At 41.8% G+C, this 21,306-nt stretch overlaps 1 protein-coding gene across 3 annotated transcripts in view; it reads right to left on the bottom strand.

Annotated features, from left to right (window-relative positions):
* The window catches only part of Astn2 (astrotactin 2), a 777,558-nt gene that overhangs the window by 39,992 nt on the left and 716,260 nt on the right, over positions 1-21,306 (bottom strand). For all 3 annotated transcript variants that reach the window (XM_013030183.1, XM_013030185.1, XM_013030186.1), the window contains one exon: positions 14,973-15,114. In XM_013030183.1, the coding sequence (XP_012885637.1) occupies positions 14,973-15,114 (142 nt within the window). The remainder of the gene's footprint in view (positions 1-14,972; positions 15,115-21,306) is intronic.

The following is a 21,306-nucleotide window of genomic DNA, read 5'->3' as shown; positions in this document are numbered from 1 at the left end:
CTCAGTACATGCCCAAATCTGAAGCTGAGACTCAGAGCTAGCCTGCTTTGCAATTCATGTCAGTCTGTTCATTCTGTGACCCTTCTCATCAATCCCCTTGACTTCCCTACCTCTGTTGAGTCCTCTACCTTCCCCTAAGTTCCAGAGACAGACTGAGGGTAAGAGGCAGCTGCACAGGACAGTAGTTAAGGATCCTTAGCATTAGCATGAAGAAGACCAAGGTAATAGACTGCTCTGGACTTCAGCCCTGTGAGTTTGTATTTCCTCATCTGTACAGTTGGGGAAACAAGACTTTTGAGGACAATCTATTTTTGTTTTTGCCTTCAGTTTTATCTGGTTTTCCTTACCCTTACTCCTTTTGGGATCACAGTGCTCAAGAAGAACCATTTCTCTAGCCCCAAATGTGGTTAAAGTAGACCCTTCATATCCTGTCCCTGCTACCCCCATAAGGCAACCAGAGTCCTTCCCAACTTGCTTCCCAAACTGCTTCGCACACTGCTCTGTCTCACCAAGAAAGGATCACCCATAGATCACTGAGAGCTATGTTTCTGAAGAGCAAATCCAGCAAGTCTACCAAGCATCTGGTTCAAGTCCCTTAAGAATCCCTTTTAACCTTCACATTTAGTCCACATTTGTTAGCGGGTCTAGAGCCCCTTCATGACTTGACACCTGTCAACTTCTTTGTTCTAGTATGCTATGATGACCCAAGTAGAGTGTGTAAGCTTGCCAGGCTGTTCCTTAATAACTCTACACATATGACTTCCTCTCCCTGGAAAACCACTTTCCATTCTCTCTCTGTCTTCATTGATCTTAATCATTCCTTAAATTTCAATTAAAATGTCATGTCAACATTTCCTGTCTACTTTCCCTGGCCAGAGAGGTCTTTCCTCCCTGACCCTGGCTCTGACATCACTAAACCACATATTATTGTGAGTTCTATGGAAGCAGGGACAATTGTCTTGTTCATCTCTGCATTCTAAGAAGACTGTGTACAACATTACAGAGAAGTAGACACTCAGAAAGTAATGAAACACACACCAAAGCTAACAGGGAGGAAGTTACATCTCAGTTTACTCTTAGGGAATAGTGTACATTAGGTGAACAAAGAAAGGTAGGAAAAGGTCAGTCCAGGCCACGAAATAACTTCCCCAGTCTCCCTGTCTTTTTCACTTTTCTCCCAAAGCTCACCATCTATCTATACAACATTACAGAACCAGTGCACCAGTTTTTCACTGGCTTAATTATGAAACAACAATTTATGTACACATCTAGCTCCTCTTGGAAGAGTAAGAAATTCCAGGCAAATACAGTGATTCATTTATGTGTTCCTTACAAAGGACTTAGTGGAAGGGAGGATAGTTTCAGAAAAGATTTGCTTTCCAAAAAACTAGCCCTGTCATTCTCTTCATGACTTTGGCCAATTTATTAAACTATCACGGGCCTTTATTTCTTTACCCCTAAAAGTAAGGGGGTGGGGGGTGGGGAAAGGAGCTTGCCTTCTCCTTCTAGTTATAATTAGAAGTAATGCTACATGCATTCATTTCTACAATAAGTTATTAATTACAAAATAAATATTTATATACACTGCCTTCTGTGTGTATATGCAGTTAAGGGTACATAGAAAAATGAAAGTGACGCAGTAGTTGCCTCATGAACTGCCAAATCAAACAGGAGCATACTTGAACACATGTAAATATACATCACAAAGTTTAAATAAGGAATAAGGCAGGGAATTCAGAATGTGGGTCAGGAGTGACATACTGAGGAGGCAACATTTCAGTGAAGGACTGAAGGACATATAGATGTTACTCAGTAGGGGAAGAGCTGTACTTTGGGCCAGTCCTTGTGGTGAGTGACAGCCCACACTCTGGGCTAAATCAGTAAGTGATTGGGAACAGCCTGAGTTCAAATCCTGGATCTGCCACCTGCCTGTACCATGTTCTTTAGCCAATCCATTTCATTCTCTGAGCTTAGGTTTTCTCCTTTGAAAAATGGGGGAGAATGGAATAGTGCTCTTGTGGAGATGATTAGATAAGGTATTTTGAACTTCTTTGATACTTTTAAAGTACCCAACCGAATCACCAAATGTTTTATGGGACCTCCAAAGTATGCACATCAACACTATCATGAAGGAGAAGGGGAAAGTCTCCCGAAGAAGACATATTTGGGGTAAGGACTGGGAGAAGCCATGGGTAATTAGGAGAGGTTGTCTAATCAGGACCCAGCAAACAACGGTACATTCTGTGATGTCAATGGTGGTTGTGAGATAGCTCCAGAGGGCCCTCCATGGCGTGCCAGCGGTTATTTGGATTTGGACAAGGATATTGAGATTCCTGGAAGGGAGTGATGACTCCAATAGAACGTAATATACGAAAGTTCAAGAGATGATAGAAAAACATAACAAAACAAACAACAACAGAAAACCCCAGATCTCTGAGGGTTACTTCTGCTTTTTTAACAAATAAATTTTAAATAAAATTTAAAATAGATGCATTATATTACATTGTGTGTGTGTGTGTGTGTGTGTGTGTGTGTGTGTGTGTGTGTATTTAGCTTCTTATTTATGCTGTGGCTTCCAAGTATCCTCCTTACTCCTGTGCTCTCATCCAGGACAATAGAAAGCATTATTTAACAGTATTAAGTTCCTACATGCTTAGGATGAGAGATTTCTGGGGACAGGCCCAGGATAAGAGCGAAGAGGGGAGGTAGATACAGCTGTGGGAGTCAGACCTGCACCTCGCCACCGCCACCAGCAAAACAGTTCCCCCAGGGCCTTCCTTGCTTGTTTTAATCTGAGCATGTTTCCCAGGAAGAAATAGTAACTTCTTCTGGCAAGAATCCCTGAAAACAGGGCCTCTCCCCCTCACCCCCTTCTCAGCTGGCCTCACACATGCTAATGCAAATCAGTCCTGACCCAGCCAGGGGTCTGTGGGATGGCTGCCAGGAGGTTTGGAACAAACATGCAAAGAATGTTATTTCATTTCTGGCATCCCGGGGAAAGAGGGACCAAGAAAGGGAAATTAGGCAGTGAAGGAGGGAGAGAGAAAGAGAGACAGAAAATTAATATGAATTCATACAGCAATAGGAGCGAAGAAAATGGACAAACAGAAAGGAGAGGTAGAAGTTCACAGGAATAGAGCCCCTTCTGCGTGGCAGAAATATTTTTAAAAGTGCACATGTGCATTTTGAGGTAGAACTTATTATTTCCATTTTTTTGGACGCAAGGTAAGACTTTGCCTCCAAGGTTAAACGTTGTTTTACAACGGTCATCCCGCTACAAACTAGGAGAGTCAGTACTTCAACCCAGCTCTTCAAGATTCAGATCTTGAATGTGAAAATGGAACTCGGTAATTCCAGGAGATGGGTGGGATTGGGAGAGATAGAAAGGAGAATGCTGGAAGAGGAGATATTGACAAAGATGTGTTGTACTCACAAATCAATATGCTAAACTGTTCCCCTTCGTACAACTACTTAAAAGATAATTTTAAAAATTTCAAAAAGTGAACATAAAAATAAAAAAGCTCAAATCTTAAAATACATGTTCTCATTGAGCCTATGCAATTAAATATCTTTTGGTAGATTTCCAAAGAAAACTTGGAGCACAGCCTCACAACCTATGGGTCCTCCTCTCCATGTATTACCTGTTCTAGTTCAGACTCGCTATCAGTATATATCAATATCTGCATCCATAGAGATATAGATATCACTGTATATTACTATTACATACTCCTACCTAGTCTCACTATCATTAGACTTTCCAGCTCTTAGGTCATCTTTTGGAAATCTACATGTGGCTTTCTCACAGCTGCTCAGGTTCTGGAACATAGAATATAGAATGGAGCTTGAGGTTGGAATAATCAAGGCTCCATGTGAATAATATCTTTGTGGGCGCTAAGTGCCAGTGACTCACGCCTATAATCATAGCTACTCAGGAAGCTGAGACCTGAGGATCATAGTTCAAAGCCTGCCCCGGCAGGAAAGTCCAAGAGACTCTTATCTCCAATTAGCAAGCCAAAAGCTGAAAGTAGATCTGTGACTCAACTCGTAAAGTGCCAGCCTTGTCCAAAAAAAAGCTAAAGGACAGCATGAGGCCCTGAATTCAAATGCTAGAACTGTCTTCCCCTGCAAAAAAAAGAGAGATTCAAATTCCAATTCGATCACTGTCTAAGAAAGAAATGCAAAAGAATATACAAATTTACAAATTTGAGCTCTGAAGCCAGATAGCCAGACATCTTGGGTCAGAATCATAATTCTGCCCTTTACCAGTTAGGTCCACTGGAAAGTCACTTTTAGACTTCCACACTATTTTTTTTTTTTTGGTGCCGGTCGTGGGGCCTGAACTCTGGGCCTAGGCGCTGTCCCTCAGCTCTTCAGCTCAAGGGTAGCACTCTACCACTTGAGCCACAGCGCCACTTCCTGCTCTTTTCTTTTTGTTTATGCGGTGCTGAGGAATCGAACCCAGGGCCTCAGGCATGCAAGGCAAGCGCTCTACCATTGAGCCACCTTCCCAGCCCTAGACTTTCATAACTTACTTATCTATAACATGAGATTTAATTGCATCCAGTGCATAGGGTGTCATATTCTTCAAACAGTAGACCTGAAGATCTTAGCACAGAGCTGGCATGTAGCACCTAGGCTGAGGGATGGTTTGTAATGACAGTCAGTGGCAGATAGGGACCACATCATTGCTTTTTACTTAGCTAATTGCTATAGTTGTTTACATGAAAGACTGACTGTAATCATTTGACCTGCAGTACCTATCATTAATCTGATTTAGTACCTGCCAAGTGCCAGGATTCGTTGGTATATAGCACATGGTTTCTGAAACTTTTCCTAGTTTTTGGATCACTGCAAAATTTAGGTCTCTGTGATTGTAAAAACTAAGTTGGGGGGGGGCTGGGAAGGTGGCTCAGTGGTAGAGTTCTTGCCTTGCATGCATGAGGCCCTGGGTTCGATTCCTCAGCACCACATGAGCAGGAAAAAAAAAAGCCAGAAGTGGCGCTGTGGCTCAGGTGGTAGAATGCTAGCCTTGAGCTGAAGAGCTGAGGGACAGCGCCCAGGCCCAGAGTTCAGGCCCCACAACCGGACCCAAAAAAAAAAACAAAAACACACAAAAAAAACTATGTTAGGGATGGGTTCAAGGAATAGCCAAAAAATGTCATACATTTTGTTTCGAAAACAAGGCCCCAAGTTGGCCATATCTTATATCCAAAGGACTCTTGGGAGTTGCTCATAGACAGCAGAGAAGTTTGATTAACTGTATGTAGGCAGGACAATTAGACAAACATTCTTGGTCACATCAGATGAAGACCTATTAAATCTATCTATCTATCTATCTATCTATCTATCTATCTATCTATCTATCTATCTATCTATCTATCTATCTACTTATCTATTATAATCCTCCTGCCTCAAACTCCCTAGTGGTAAGATTACATACAGAGCGAGTGATCATACCCAGTTTAATGAATGATCTTATCATAGTTGGTGTGTATTTGATATCATACTGAACATGCCTGGGAGGTCTGCATATGCTGACTTTTCTGTATTTGTCTCATAATCAAGCCCTCAGACAGGAAATAGCAACACCCCACTTTACAGATATAGAAAGTATAAACTAAGGAAAGTAAGTGCCTTTCACAGCTAGAAGGATAGCATGACCTCATGGTCTTAGCCTCTCAGACACTCAGGATAATGGCAGGCCCACCAAAGCTTAGATCTAAGACAAGAGAGCAGTAGTGGACTAAATGTGGAGTTAAGAGTCCTGGTCCAGCCCCGCCCTCCCACTGACAGCATGGTTTTCTCTGCACATAAGAACATTGGGTCAGTGATATTTATGGCCTCGGGAACCACTGTTCTTGATTCAAATATGAAAGCCCATTGGAGTTGTTGGTAAATGGAGGAGTCTGTCCTTGGGGGAGGGAGGGGAGAAGGAGAACAAAAAATAAAGAAAAATGCCAGAAGTCTGGATTCTGTCTTGCCTCTGACTCTCTACACATCATTAATGGTGATCCCCTGCAGTCCACTAACACCTTCCCAGTGATGACCTCAAGTTTGCTCGCAGCAACAGCCTCCTCCACAGATAGAGGTGAGAGACTGGGAAAGGCAGTGTTAAACCCACAGCCAAGAGCATGAGAGCAGGGGGAAAAAATCGAGGAGCTTGGCCTCTAGCCTGGGCTCATTCTTAAAGTCCTAGATGGCCAAAGCAGGAAGGGACTTTATTGTAATAAGGAGGAAATTGAGGTTAAGAAAGTCAGAACTCTTTACGTAGTCTTCTAGGGCATAAAACAACAACAACAGCAACAACAACTACAATAAAAAAGAGTACAGAACCTAGGTAGAGCTTGTGACTCCACTGAAGAAACTTATCCTGATGTTGAACTATCTCTAAAAATTGTCCCTACAAGGTGATGCTAAAGTAGAAAGTGACTGTCATGGATTCCTGGGAAGAACTATGTTTTGGGAATCTTGGCTATGCTTGACTAGAAAGCCTAGGGGTCCCTCAAGCTTCCTTGTCTGTAAACAGAAAGGGAGTGACCTAAAGTTACCCAAATCAAGACCTATAGGTAATTGATATGGTTGGCTTTTATATGGCCCATTTAAAATTGGTTGACAACATACTAGCTGGGAGCTTCACTTAAACAGTTAGAATTCTGCCTTCAGACTTGTCAATAAGAGGTCAGCATTCTCAAGCGCTAGGGAGTAGAAGAGACTACCCACTCACTGCTCCATTTTTAGTCCACCGTAGCCCACATGATTCCCTGCTCCCAAGCACACTGACCTGTCCACGTCACTGTCCAGTTTCACCTTGGAAAGTCCAATTGAGTTCTTCTCTTCTCCAGTGACTCTCTGCCACCCCATCAAGGGGTCTCACTGTCCCCTGAGATTCCATGTCAATTGAGCACCTGTGACAGATGCTTCCTGATGTCAAGCTGAAATTGACTGTGTGGTTGTACCACTGTCCCATTTGTGGGGTGACAATGAACATAGCTTGGCCCTCTAACACTCACACAGCTCTTTTAGATGTTGAAAACAGTTGGTTTAGATTCCTGAGTCTCTTTTTAAAAACATGAATTCATTGTCTATACCACAACATTAAGGAAAATAAGGGAAGGAGTGGTTCCAAGGCGGGTGAAAATATTGATCAGGATGCCTTGTATGTATAAACTGCTTTGTTAAATGGCCAAAAAAATTCCATACGTATCCTAAAAAATGAAGACAAGTGAAGAAAGGGATGGGTTGGGAGGGGTGGGTGAGTATGTGGGAAGGGGTGACATTGATCAAGACACACTGTATTTATCAGCTCCTTTGTTGAATGGCAACCCCTTTGTACAACTATTTAAAGATACTCAAAATATTCAAAACAGTCAAGTATTCCTTAGGAGCATCATTTCTAGGGTCTTTGGTGACCTACTTCCTCTCTGGGCTTTGTTTAGGTGTTTGGTCTTTCCATTACAAATCACCTCCCTTCTGGAATCAGGAAGCTTATTCATACCATTCTCTCTTGAAGCTTTCCCACAGTCCTGTAAGTCCGTGTGTGTGTGTGTGTGTGTGTGTGTGTGTGTGTGTGTGTGTGTGTGTGTGTGTGTGTGTGTGTGTGTGTGTGTGCGCCCATACTGGGGCTTGAACTCAGGGTATAAGGGCTATCCTTTAGCTTTTTTTGCTCTACCACTTAGAGCTACTGCTTCCTTTCCAGTTGTTTTTGCTGGTTAATTGAAGAGATAAGAGTCTCACAGACTTTCCTGCCTGGGTTGGCTTTGAACCATGATCCTTATATCTCAGACTCCTGACTAGTTTAGGATTACAGGCATGAGCCACCAGTGCCTGGCCTCTACAACACTTCTGATGTGGTCTGTAGCCCTTAGCTTTCTAACTTCTCAGGCTCTCCCCACCCCAGCTATATACTCTCCTGCATACGATCTCTTGCTATCCAGCTGTCCTGCAATTTGTCCTCTGCTGGAAACATGGTTGAGCCTCATAATAGTTACTTATGGTAACCATTAAAAAACTAATAACCACAAATATGGTGGCTTTGAACAAAAGAAATACATTATCTCACTCTTCTGGATATCTGAAATCAAGGTGCTAACAGGGCCAGCCTCTCTTGACAGCTCTCAGGAAGAATCCTCCCTTATCTTTTCTAACCCAGGTGTTCCATGGGTTGGAATAGCACAACTAAAATCCCCAGCACATCCTCCTGTGTGTGCCTTCTCTGTGTGTGTTCCTGGTGTCCTCCTCACCATTTGGAATGACATCAGTCATTGGATTTAGGGACTAACCTAATCCAGTATGATATCATCTTGACCTGTAGAATATTCACATCTGCAAAGCATGTTTCCAAATACAGCCATGTTCTGAGGATTTGGGAGAGACCTAGTTTGACCCACGACAGTCCTTCCTTTCAGTTCCTTGGGAAGACTTGTCAGCAGAGCCACCCCCTGGTTGGGATGGTGTTTCTGCTGTGGTACTCTCCTGGCACCTGGGCATTCCCCTAAGGGCATGAAGAACAGCTCCATGCAATAACCTGCTCCCCTCGCTGTATCATTGCCATGACTGTGAACTCCATGAGCACAGAGACTTTGTCTAGCTCAGTCAGTGCTGCATCCCCAGTGCCTACCTTAGGGTGAGGATAACTTTGTAGGTGGCCAAGGAATATAAACGTTTTCTCCAGAACTCTGAAATGCAGTTATTTATGAAGAAAAAGGAGAAGCTGCATCCAGACATTGGCATAACTGAATGGAGGGTATGCTGTCCATCGGGCATATTCCTTACTCAGGACAGACATGTGCAGTCTCCGGTTATGGGGTCTCCACCTTCCCTTTCAATCTGTGACCAGTGGCCTCCCTAACACTCAACTCGACCCAACCTGTTCTTTATACTGTAGTCAGCAATTGTTACTACAAATCACAGATTAAAATACACCGTGACCCTCCTCAATGTCTCTTCTGGCTCCCTATTACCTGCAGGAAAAAGTCCAGCTCCTCTGCTTGGCATTCAAGGTCTTGCTCTGCAGCACAGCCTCAATTCTTACCCACCCTACCATGAGGTTACATGAGTAGTCTCTGCCCTGTCCTCGAGCCTTGGCCGATGTCCCATTCCTGGATGAAATCCTGATGCAGTCCAAGGAAAGAAATAGACTGCCTGAGAGTCCCCAGCAGGTTTGAGGAGCCTTACTGTCTGTCGGCTGAAAAACAGCATTATTTTTCCTCTATGAGTCTCTCTTGGCTTGGTTTGCATGGCTGTATTTGCTTCTGGCTTGAGGAGAGCTCTTCCCCTCTCTAGGGCCCCAACTGTGCATTTCTGGAGAGGTCAGTGTGACCTGCTGTTAGATGGAACTGAATCACTAGGCTGCACCCCCTCACCCTTATTCTGTGACCAGTAGGACTGGGCACCACAGCCAAGCCAAGTTCACCTTCCACTCCAGTTTAGGGATATCAACAGTGCCTGTCCCCCAGGACCTTTGGCCACACTCAGCTGCCTAGTCAGCAGAGCCCAACAATAGGCCGAGACCTAGACACCTAAACTGGAATGGGAGGTAGCAGTGGGTAAAAGGAGAGAGGGGAAAAAAGCAAAGGAGAACAGGAGAAGAGAGAGATTCTAGGATGGTACAAGACAGACACTGAGCAACAATAAGAGATTGAAGGCACAGGAAGAGAATGCAGAAGAGAGGAACACACACAAAACAAACAAATAAAGAGAGAAAAACCAGAAGTAGATTGACAGGAAGTCAGACGTGGAGTTGGAAGAAGCATGGATGAACAAGAAAGCAACAAGAAGAAAAGAAGAGAAAGAAGTGAAGGGAAATGGACCAAACAGAAAAAAAGAAGAGATAAAAATAGGAGAGGATAACCAGGAAGGAAGGGAGAGAAGGCCAAAAGGAAGTGGGGATAGAGGGAGAAAAGAAGGGAAGGAAGAAGGAGGGAAGGAAAGCAAAAGAGAGGTGAGTATGGGAGAAAGGTAAGGTAGAAAGAAAGGAGGGAGGAAAAGAAGGGGGAATGAGTGAGGACAGAAGGATTGAAAAGAAAAAAGTAGTAAGATTTCACATTTGGAAAGAAAAAGCTAGGAAACAGCAGGACAGCACCGCTGTTAGGTCTCTCTTGACCTCTTTTCTTGGTGTGGCCTACACTGACTGGTGGCAGTTGCACCTCATATGGGTTCTGAGTCTGAAAACTGAGCCCTGTTTAGCACAGAAAGCGTCTCCTCTTCCTATGGCTCAGGACTCCACTAAACAGATGGGGTCATTGGAGCATCTAGCTGTGATCTGAGTGAAACTCATCTGGATACAGACCCTTGTGTGTCTCCCCCCACTGCCAGGGACTTGGGTTTATCTCCTCCTCTCTTCCATTCTCTTGAGATGTGTAGCTCTGAAGTATGCGACATTTGTTTGCAAACCCTCTTCTAGAAATGGAGAACCTGAGACCTCCAAAGGGGAAAATCATATTCCCAAGACCCCATAGACATTTAGGACAAGGGGCAGGATGATTCTCAATCCCTGGCCAACCTTCCATTGTCTGGGCAAGTGTTTTGAAAGCGAGTTCTGGAGGGATCCTGATAACATTCCTGATGATGCTACCAGCAAGTTCTGTGATGATTCATGACATCAACAGAGGAACGGGATAAAGCAGGAAAAATGAACAATAATAGGATTTTATCTAATATATAATAATAACATCCATGATAGGGACATTAACTATTTCTGCAATGTTCTTCCCAGGAGAGGTGGTGTCTAGAGGGTAGCGGGGAGTCTGTTGGCACTCTATCCAAGGTTCCATGTTCCCTAGGCTTTTGAAATATTATCTTTGAGCTAGTAGCCTCAACTTTTCACAGAAACATGGGAGCCGGGAGATTGAGAAACCACTCAGCAAAGGAGCTCTAACATCAAAAGCATCTTAACTATGTCACTGAGTGTATGTCTTTAGGGAAGAGCAGGTGTCCTCAAGTAGGCTAGGGACTTAACTTTTAGCATGGCACTGTGGGAACTGGAGAATAAGGACAAAACTTTGGAATTTAGTAACAGGCATGTAGCTTTGGGTAGAAGGAGTGAAAATGTGTTTCCCATGTATTTTTCAGCCTACCTGGGCAGAGATCTAGTACAGAGGATTACAGCTTCCATAATCTAATTCCCACAATTTCTACATATCTAAGAGAGAAGGAGGAAAGGAAGGAAGGAAGGAAGGAAGGAAGGAAGGAAGGAAGGAAGGAAGGAAGGAAGGAAGGAAGGAAGGAAGGAAGAGAGAGAGAGACAGGAATGAAGGGAGGAAGGCAGGACAGGAGAAGAGGAAGAAGAAGAAGGAAGGAACAATCATAAAAGATATAAAGATATAGAAATCTGGAGATAAGTTTACAGATATGGTATTGTACAGCAGACTAGCTCCTGCCACAAATAAATCCTCAATAAAACAGGACTACTAGTGCCATCCAGACAGTGATGGCAGCCCTGAGAATCAGTAGCTTAGTTTGGACTTTCTTTACCTACCTTCATGTATGAATCTTAAAACCTACTGAGTCCAGCCTTTCCCTACACAGAGAGAACATGCAGGCCAGAGAAGGAGGAGGAACTAGCCTGAAATAGTACAGAGAGCCAAGAGAACTGACATCTGACTTTTGACCTTAGGGTCTGGGGTTTTGTGTGTATGAGATGCCCTCCCCTCTCCGTAGTCTTGGATTTTTTTCTTGTTTTCCTTTTTGTTTGTTTGATTTTTCTTCTTCTACTCTGCCAGCCTCCTATGAAGGACTCTTTCCTCTGAAACTGTTCCCACCATGGAAGCTGGCACCGGGAGGCGGTACTCTGGCTCCTTTGACATTCCTTTCATAACACTGGAGACAGAGAGGTGAGGGTGGGCCTGAGAGGCAAGCCTCTGGGTGTGTGGGAATGAGTCCCCCACCCCAGGAATCAGGTCTGGCTGCTGTTGGCATGCTCACTGGTGACCCTTTGGCAGCCATCCATGAGTAGCGAAAGCCAAGGCAGCCAAGACAAGACAGAGGCTAATTACCTTGGGCAATAGGAAATTGGAGAACAACTTACAAGAAGGATGGCTAGGCCTTTAGCCAGGCAGAAACAGGGACCCCAGATGCCCAGCTTGGCCTCAGACACTGGTCCAGAGGAGAGATTTTCACTTGGGATCACCCTCGGACTCCAGCATCCCAAGGGAACTGAAGCTGGCCTCTCTGTTAGACCTTCTGGAGACCCTCTCCCTCTGCTGCTCTTGTTTGTTTTCATTCAAAGCAAAACAAATGAAACAAACAAGGAAATTCAATTTAAATAGAGCACGGGTGCTAATGTTTCTGTTTTGTTACACAAGGGTGAACTTAGGACAGAAAATCAGCCTTGACTCCTGAGGCACTGTGTGAAATTACATGGCTAGAAAAGCTGCAAGAACAATTTTCCCTCCTAGGTAGAATGAAGAGAGAGAATGGAAATGGGGGTAGGGGAGAGAGACATTGGGGAAACAGAGAAGTACAGAGAGAGAGAAAGACACAGAAACAGAAAGACACAGAAAAAGATGTGGAGTGATAGAGAGAAGTTCAACTAAAAATAGAACAGAGAAAATAAATAGAAAAGCAAAGGAGTAATAGAGAGACTACAAAACAAAGACAGGAATCCATATAGCAAATGCCCAGGAAGGGTTGCGAGCAGAGAAAAATGGTCAGAGAAAAACGAAAGTGAGAGAAATAACTAAGTTGGAAGGGCTGGACCTTTGTAGGAAAATAAGGGAGAAAGAATTAGAGAATGCATCTTACAGCAGAAGCTGTGTAGGATCTAAAAGGTCTTCATGTTACAGATGTTGAAGTTTCAGAACAGAGAGGATATGAACAGTGAACCCAAGGTCCCCGAGACAGAAATGATAGTAGCAAGAAGTAAATACAGCCTTCATGATGGAGAAGCTGGTTCTCCAATCAGCTGAGTCTTTCTGTAAACAGGTGGAATTTGGTGTCTGAATTTGTTTTTGATGTAAACTCACCGTTTTTTGACCCTCTTCACCTCTCGATCCATCCTTTCCTTTTTTTTTTTCTTTCTCCCCTGAAGGATTATAGAGGGCCATTCCTTTCAAAGTTAGTGGAATGCCAACTTGCTACATAGAATCATCTCCTCCGGGATTGTCCTTGAGAGGGACACCAATAACCGAGCACTGAGTGAAGACATGGCAATGAGAAGAAAATTACTAACATGCCCCACTGGCCTCCTATGTCCAGGCCTTCTTCGAAGCTCTGTTCTTGAAGCTTCTGAATTTAATACTCTTCTCTCTAACCCTCTAAGATCACCGGCCTTTGTTTCTAGAGGAGAAAACTGTCACAGAGAATGGAGAGAATTGAGTTGCTTGGGGGTCGGTTGATTGAATCAGGAACTCAACCTGTCACCAAAGCCTTCTGTTCTTCTGCACTGCCACATATGAGACCTTTTTGGCTCAAGGGGAAGAAAGCAACTTTTGGTAAGGAACGAGCAAGCAGAAACTGAGAGAGCCCAAGAACAGACACTGGGGCTATTTTAAAATTAGAGACTGAGTAGGTCAGACTTCACGGGAGGAAAGCCGCCAGTGGGATGAGATACTGTTCCAAACAGTACTCTGGCTCCTTGTCAGAACAGTCCAGATCAATTTCAAAAATAAATAAATAAGTAGAGATGACGAAGAAGGGCTCTGAGATAGAGAAGATGAGTTATGGATCGGGGAAGATTCTACCCCTTCAAGAAATGGGAAGGAGAGTTGGTGCCAGGTAGTGAGTGAGAGGAGGGGCCAGGAAAAGTGTTTTGTCACTGTTGAAGAATTATAGCTGATTTGTCAGCCCCCCCACATTCATTGGCTGGGGACGGTATTTCATGGTTCTCTATGTAATGGAGCTGTCGGCCTTAGCCTGGATAACACCAAGTCCCTTTGAGTTCTATTCAAAGATGGAGTACCTCTTTCTGACTTAACAGACAAGACCCACCAGAGAAGATTAGATGCTGTTAGTTGCTTTCTTTCTGATCACTTGGAGGATGGGTAGGGTGGAAGGTGAAGGAATAATTACTACCACAAGGGCAACAAAAGGAACAAGGATACTGGCTAATACTTATCCTTGAATAACTTTATTAGAAGTTCATCCCCAAGCAGACAGCTTGTACACCATCTCATCAAATATCATGGATGATTGGCTGAATGGGTGGATGCATGGATGGATGGATGGAGAGACTAATGGAGGATAGATAGATGAGTGAATGAATCACCGAATGAAATAGTTGAATGTTGAATAACTAATAAACCTCCAAAGTGCAGCTTCTAAGTTACTAAGGTAGTCATACTTTCATAATTACTCTTTAGATTTCTATGTTATAGCTTGTGATGACTCCACTCATACAACCATGTAATTTGAGTCCCTTTCGTAAGACTTCTAAGAGAATTTCACAGTGACTTCCTCTTGCATTTTCAGAAGTTTAAATGCAATGACTCCATTATACTCAATATACTCAAAAAGGACCTGTGTGTGTATGTATGTATGTATGAGTGTATAGTATATATATATATATATATATATACCATATATATGTATATATACCATATATGTGTAGATATATACCATATATATATGTAGATGTATACCAGATATATATGTATATATATACCAGATATATTCATATAATCTGCATGGAAGACAGAAAAGTGCAGTGGGTACAGATTCCCATTCCAGCCACTGCTATGTTACTCACTGGTTCTAGGTAAGACACTTCCTCTCTGGGCTGCAGATTCTTCATCAGTGGAAGGGTTGGTTTTAAATGTCTGGCTTTCCTAGGCCCTTTCTGAACTGAGCATATGGGATTTTATGACTCACCACCACATCTCCAATGCATGCATCTAAACCTTTGCATTTCAAGGTGCACATACATGCTGGCTGACAAAACATTTTCACTGGCCTAAATAGAAGTAATCCTGCCTGCCCTCCTAGGATTCAAATCATCTTTCCTGCTCTGTAATCCCCACATACCCATCATATCTTACTTGTAGAGACCATCAGGCTCCAGGCACTTGAAGATGACCGAGTAGATATTGACTTCAGGGACCTCTCCATGGCTTCGACCAGCAGCAACACAAGATGTGCCCAGGCCAGAGAGTAAATCATCAGCAAAACTCAGGAATTCTCCTGGAGGGAGACAAAGAAAAGTGAGCTCCCCAGCCCAGGCCTTGGTGATCTGACATTAATTCCCAGTCCAAACCCATTGAATGACTGCATACCATTATCAGGAGAATCGGGAGATAGGCTATGTGCATATGATCATATAAAATGCTGTTATCGAAATGAACTCCAAGAAATGGAAACAAGAGGTTTTTGTTATTTTGCTTCCCACCCCCCTCTGTGCCTGTTTTTGTTTTCTGTACCTTTTTTCTCATATGTAACTTTATCTGTTTATAGGAAGGTAAAGGGGGAGCACAGAAATAGTGGGACAAAGGGTGAACCAATTCAGCAGTGATACTCACTAGACACTATGTTGAAAATGAACTACACCAATTGTGGGGGAGGGGGTATGGAGGGAAAAAAATGGGAGAAAACGAGGGAAGAGGTAACACTGCTTAAAAAGAAATGTTCTCATTACCTGACTTATATAACTGTACCCCTCTATACATTACCTTTACCATAAAAATAAATAAATAAAAGTTTTAAAACAAATCCCAAGGGCTGGGAAGGTGGCTCAGTGGTAGAGCGCTTGCCTTGCATGCCTGAGGCCCTGGGTTTGATTCCTCAGCACCACATAAGAAAAAAGCCAGAAGTGGCGCTGTGGCTCAAGTGGTAGAGTACTAGCCTTGAGCTGAAGAGCTGAGGGACAGTGCCCAGGCCCAGAGTTCAGGCCCCACGACCAGACCAAAAAAACAAAACAAAACAAATCCCAAGATCTAAAAATGATAGCCAGCCTGAGCAGCAAAGTCTGTGAGACTCTTCTCCAATTAAGCACCCCAAATCCAGAAGTGGACCTGTGGCCCAAGTGGTAGAGCTCTAGCCTTGGGGGAACAAACAAACAAACATATAAAAAAAACAAAAAAACAAACAAACAGGGGCTGGGAAGTTGGCTCAGTGGTAGAGCGCTTCCCTTGCATGCCTGAGGCCCTGAGTTCGATTCCTCAGCACCACATAAGCAAAAAGAAAAAAGCCGGAAGTGGTGCTGTGGCTCAAGTGGTAGAGTGCTAGCCTTGAGCTGAAGAGCTGAGGGACAGTGTCCAGGCCCAGAGTTCAGGCCCACGACTGGACCAAAAAAAAACAAACAAACCAAAAAACCTGAGGGACAGCATCTATGCCCTGACGAATTCAAATTTATGCCAGAATTTTTTCACCTGCAAAGTAGAAATACAACTACCAACCTTTATATAATTATAGCAAGGTTAAAATAAGTTACTGTATAATAAAAATGCATATGACAAGGGAATTACGCTTTTTGTATAAAGTAACAACTTCAACCTTGTTACTGCTATTCTCCCAACTCCTTAAGCAAGATCTTTCTTGGAACTGAATTTTACTTCTTTGTATAAAAAAGAAAAGACTTGGCCTAAGGATAAAAGAAGTTTCATGTCTCATGGCCGCTCTTCTATGCTGTTGGCAGTTTCATGGTGCTGTTGAGATGGACAAGGATCTAGCCCGGGAACCGGGAGGAGTTCTATGTGTGATTAGCAATGAAGGCCACGGACACCGGAAATGACAGTGGATGATGTACCACACATCTGTAATCCCTTAAACTCTCTGATTTCCAAAAAAAGCTAAGTTAGCCCCATTGGATTTTAGAATACAGTTGACATTTGTTAGAAAGAGAACTAGAAAATAAAGAAGAATGAAAGGATCTCATCTAGATGTTAACTAGATAATAACCAGGATTTTAAGCTCTAGTCTCAGCTCTCACAAGTATTTGCTACATGGATTTGATCAACAGAATCCCCATCTGTACGCCTTAGTTTTCAGTTATATGAAGGAAGGTTATTAGAACCATTGTTGGGATTCTTTTAAAGCAATTTAACAAGGAGATATATGCAAAAAATAAGTGTTAAGGACTAACATTATAGTACTGTTTAGATTTAGTAAGGATTTTGAAGTAACTAAATGTTTAGTATTACAAAAATGTCTATTACCAATTGCAGCTCTTTTACAGTGGGATATATTACAATCATTACAAATAATGTATGTAAAAATACAAAGTGAAAAGATATCCATAACATCAGTTAAGTTAAAACAAACAGGTTACAGAGCCAGGTGCTGGTTGCTCATACCTGTAATTCTAGATATTCATTAGGCTGAGATATAGAGGATCATAATTTGAAACCAGTCTTGGCAGAACTGTCTGAAAGATTCCATCTCCAATTAGCCAGCAAAATGCTACGCTAGAGGCTTGGCTCAAATAGAAGCATGTCAGCTATGAGCAACAAAGGTAAGTGAGTGTGAGGTTCCAGGTTCAAATTCTGGTACACACACACACACACACACACACACACACACAAAGTAAAATGGTTACATTACTACAGAATAATGCAATATCATGAAAATATATACATATATAATGTAATATACATATATAAAATATGCATACAAAAATTTGAAAACACAACAAGGAAAATATTTCAAATGCTTCAGAGACATTCTGTCTAGGGAGTGAGGTACTTTTTCTTTCTTATTTTTGCTTATCTCTACTTTTCAAATTAACGTCTATAAACATGTATTGCTTTTGTAGCAAGAGAAAAATCGATTAAAAATACTTAAAAATAGATAAAGCAAATGAGACAGCCTAAATGGCCACTTAGTTTCCTTTCAGTGCTAAAATTGGATGATTTAGGGGCAAATCTCATGTAAGGTATTTTATACCACACAGTATTAAGTGATAAGAGACTCCATCCATTCTTCCTTCTCATCCATCATGCCTACGCTGAGCCCCTCAGACTTGTACTTGTATATAGTTCCTGTAGTAAGCAAGAGGAGGATGTCTGTTAAGTTAGTTCCTCTCTAACTGAGATTAGCTATGAGCCAATGGTAATTGGAATAGCAACGTTGACCAAGTATTTGGGAAAAATGAGAATTAAGAATGGCTTGCACCTGTAATCCTAGTTACTCAGGAGGCTAAGATGTAAGGATAGTACTTCAAAGCCAGCCCAGGCAGGAAAGCCTGTGAGATCCTTAACTTCAACTAATTACAAAAAGAAAATGTAGGAGTTGAGGTGTGGCTCAAGTGGTAGAGCATAGAATGGTACTCTTGAGCAAAGAAGCTTGGCACAGTGCCCAGGACCCAATTTCAAGCTTCAGGACCATTATACAAATATATACACACATGTACATGTACACACACATGCCCACACATATACATGCATGCATACATACACACACACCATAAGGAAAAAGAGAAAGAAAAAGAAAAAAAGGAAATAAGTGAGAATTACAAAAGCCACATGATGCTTCTTTACCAGGAACTATTTGGACACAATATACCCATAATTTTCTACTGGTCTTCAAAGAAAAGTTCTATTTTTAAAGAATCACAGTTAAAAGGAAAAATTGAAAGTGTTTCATTCTTCATCTAGCAAGTGAATCTTTGAATTCCTGTTGACTGATTTCCTGGGTAGCCCTGAGAGTAAGTCTATATTATATTTGTTTTGTAATCTCAAATAGCAGACCTGATGAGTAATGGGTTTCTTTTTCTATTTTTTTTTTCAGAGACAAGCTACAGTTCAGAGACTTGTCATGTAGTTCCTGGACGCACATTAAAGTCATCAACATGCAATTCCAGCTGCTGTCAAAAGAACAGGCATACGATTAATAACCATTTCCACCATTGGTTAAAATTCCTCAAAAGTTTCAATGTCCCTACTGTAGGCTAGAGGTTCATAGCTGTTGGAGTCTAGAAAAAAAAAAGTCTCTAGGAAGAAACCAAGATGTCTAGAACTAGATGTTTTATTGGAAAAGGAAGAAATAACTAAAGCTCATTTTTCTCACAACGTTTGACACCTAATCTTTCACATTAAACTCTTGCATGGTACAATCATAAACCAATTATATCTCCATTTCAATAGGAATCAAAACAGATGAATTATGGAGTGAAAAATTAAAAAGAAAATAAGAAAGAAAAAACATGAGATTGTTCTCTGAAAGGAGTGAGGGTCTTGTTTCACTTAGTTTCTCAGGATTTTAACTCTGGCTGCTTGTATTTGTTTTCTTTGAGTTTGGTTCCGTGTCTGTCTGCTTTTCGAGTTATTTCCAGATAGCCATTGGAAGAGTTGGCTCTTTGTGAGGGAATTCAGTATGCCTGTGGCCAGTATTAATAAACTGTCTTGAAGCCAGAAGATGGCTGACATTCATTTTCAAATGAGCATGGCTTTCCAGATACTTTCCTGAATTTCAGAATAACTTGCACCATGGATAAAACCCCATAAGCCTGTAAGTGAACAGTTCTAAGTTTAGGTTTAGATAAAGTGAAGTTAACCTGGGGTATAACTACTCTTAGCAAGCAAGGGCAATATAAGTATATAGTTAGAAAGTATTCTAGTTAGAATGATGTGCAGATAATGACCTTGAAAAAAAAAGAAAACAGAATTGACAGTTAATACATATTTTCTTTTATTCTATTTAGTCCTCAACCCATTTAGTACAGTTTAGGAAGAGAAAGTGCTGAGACTTGAACCTCTATTCTTCTCAACCCAAACCATCCCTTTTCTTTTGTACTATGCTGCCTCCTAGAGAAAGTCTCAAAGTGAAAGCAGTAGGAAGTGAGCTCTCATAGTGTCATTCAAGTTACAATTGAATTTATGCCACTATCTTAGCTCTATGGGCTTGAAGAATGAGACAATAAAAGAAATGGCCCCTGACTTTCTACGGCTTGTAATCTGACAACAGGAAGGGTTGTTAAATACAAGAACAGCCCCATAAAGTAAATCATGAGATTGCTTTTCTTGGCATGCTACTTCAGAATGTTTAAATGCAGTGTAAATGGAGGCAGGTGAATGAAGTTCCACTTCAATGTCCTTGCTCACCAATGGAGGGGCTCATAAGAAAGGTCTAGGGCTTCTCTATGCACTAATGCAAATCATCACAATTCATCCAGATGTATTGCGGTTCCATAATTTACCATAATTTGCATCTGGCAGCAGTACAATTCAATAAGCAGCAGTAGAGGGCAATGGTTAAAAGCTTGGGCTCTGAATTTATGCTGCCTATTACTGAATCCTGGTACACTCCTCTCTTACTGCTTGCTTTGGACAAGTTCCTTAATTCTACACATTTATTTTTCTATCTGTCAAAAGACAGTGGTGCAAGTGTTGTCTCAAATATTAAATCTGTCTTAAATACAGATCCATCAATAAACAGTCTAAAAAACATATTAACTCTCACTAATATGTTTGCTGTTCTCATTTGTATCATCACAACACATGGAGATAAGGACACGTGGGGGGTTTTTAAGCACCAGCTCAAAATCAAAGGTGAGATAAAGGAAATGATATGTCTGTCATGATACGTATGATAAGAAGCAAGGTGTAGAAAAAATCTTGGTATCGTAATTTCCATAAGATTTTAACTCATTTATATCAGGTAGCTGGTGTGATACATCTAGAACTATAGAACTTTCTTAAAGGCCATCTATATTCCGGCCACTTCAGTTGACATGAATATAATATGTATTTGTGGGGCATTTAGCATGCACCAGGCATTGTGTTAAGTAGGATTCCACCTTGCTGTCTGTTTAAATTTGGACTTAGGAGAAAGATATAAAGCCCAGGAGAGAGAGAAGGAGTTCAGTAGATCTCAAATATACAGTATTTTCTCACAGTGGTTGGAAAAATGGAATATATGCAACTCTGATGGAAAGGATACACATTAATAAAGGAGTGGCCTGAATTAGTTTCTTCTGCATCCATATTAACCTTCAGTTGGATGAACTTTACTTTGATCTATTTCCTATACTATATTAATGATACATGTTTTACTTTATTTTTAACTTTAAGGACTGGGAATGTGGCTTAGTGGTACAGTGCTTGCCTAGCATGCATGAAGCCCTGGGTTCAATTCCTCTGTAATACATAAACAAAAAAAGCCAGAAGGACTTGCTTATCTGAATATAAGTTTTTAAAATATTCCCATATGATCTTCTGGATTTCACTTGCATTTGTTGTGATACCCCATTTTTATCTCTAATTTTATTTATTGATTTCCTTCTCCTTTTGTCAAATTCACTAAGTATTTACAAATTTTACCTTGTTGTTGTTGTTGTTTTGGGTGCGGTTGTGGGGCCTGAACTCTGGGCCTGGGCGCTGTCCCTCAGCTCTTCAGCTCAAGGCTAGCGCTCTACCACTTGAGCCACAGTGCCACTTCCGG

The sequence above is a fragment of the Dipodomys ordii genome, unplaced genomic scaffold (assembly GCF_000151885.1).
Source record: "Dipodomys ordii isolate 6190 unplaced genomic scaffold, Dord_2.0 Scaffold127, whole genome shotgun sequence".
In the NCBI taxonomy this organism is placed as follows: Eukaryota; Metazoa; Chordata; class Mammalia; order Rodentia; family Heteromyidae; genus Dipodomys; species Dipodomys ordii.
Note: the sequence above shows the minus strand (reverse complement) of the source record. Positions and strands in the feature narration are given on the sequence as shown.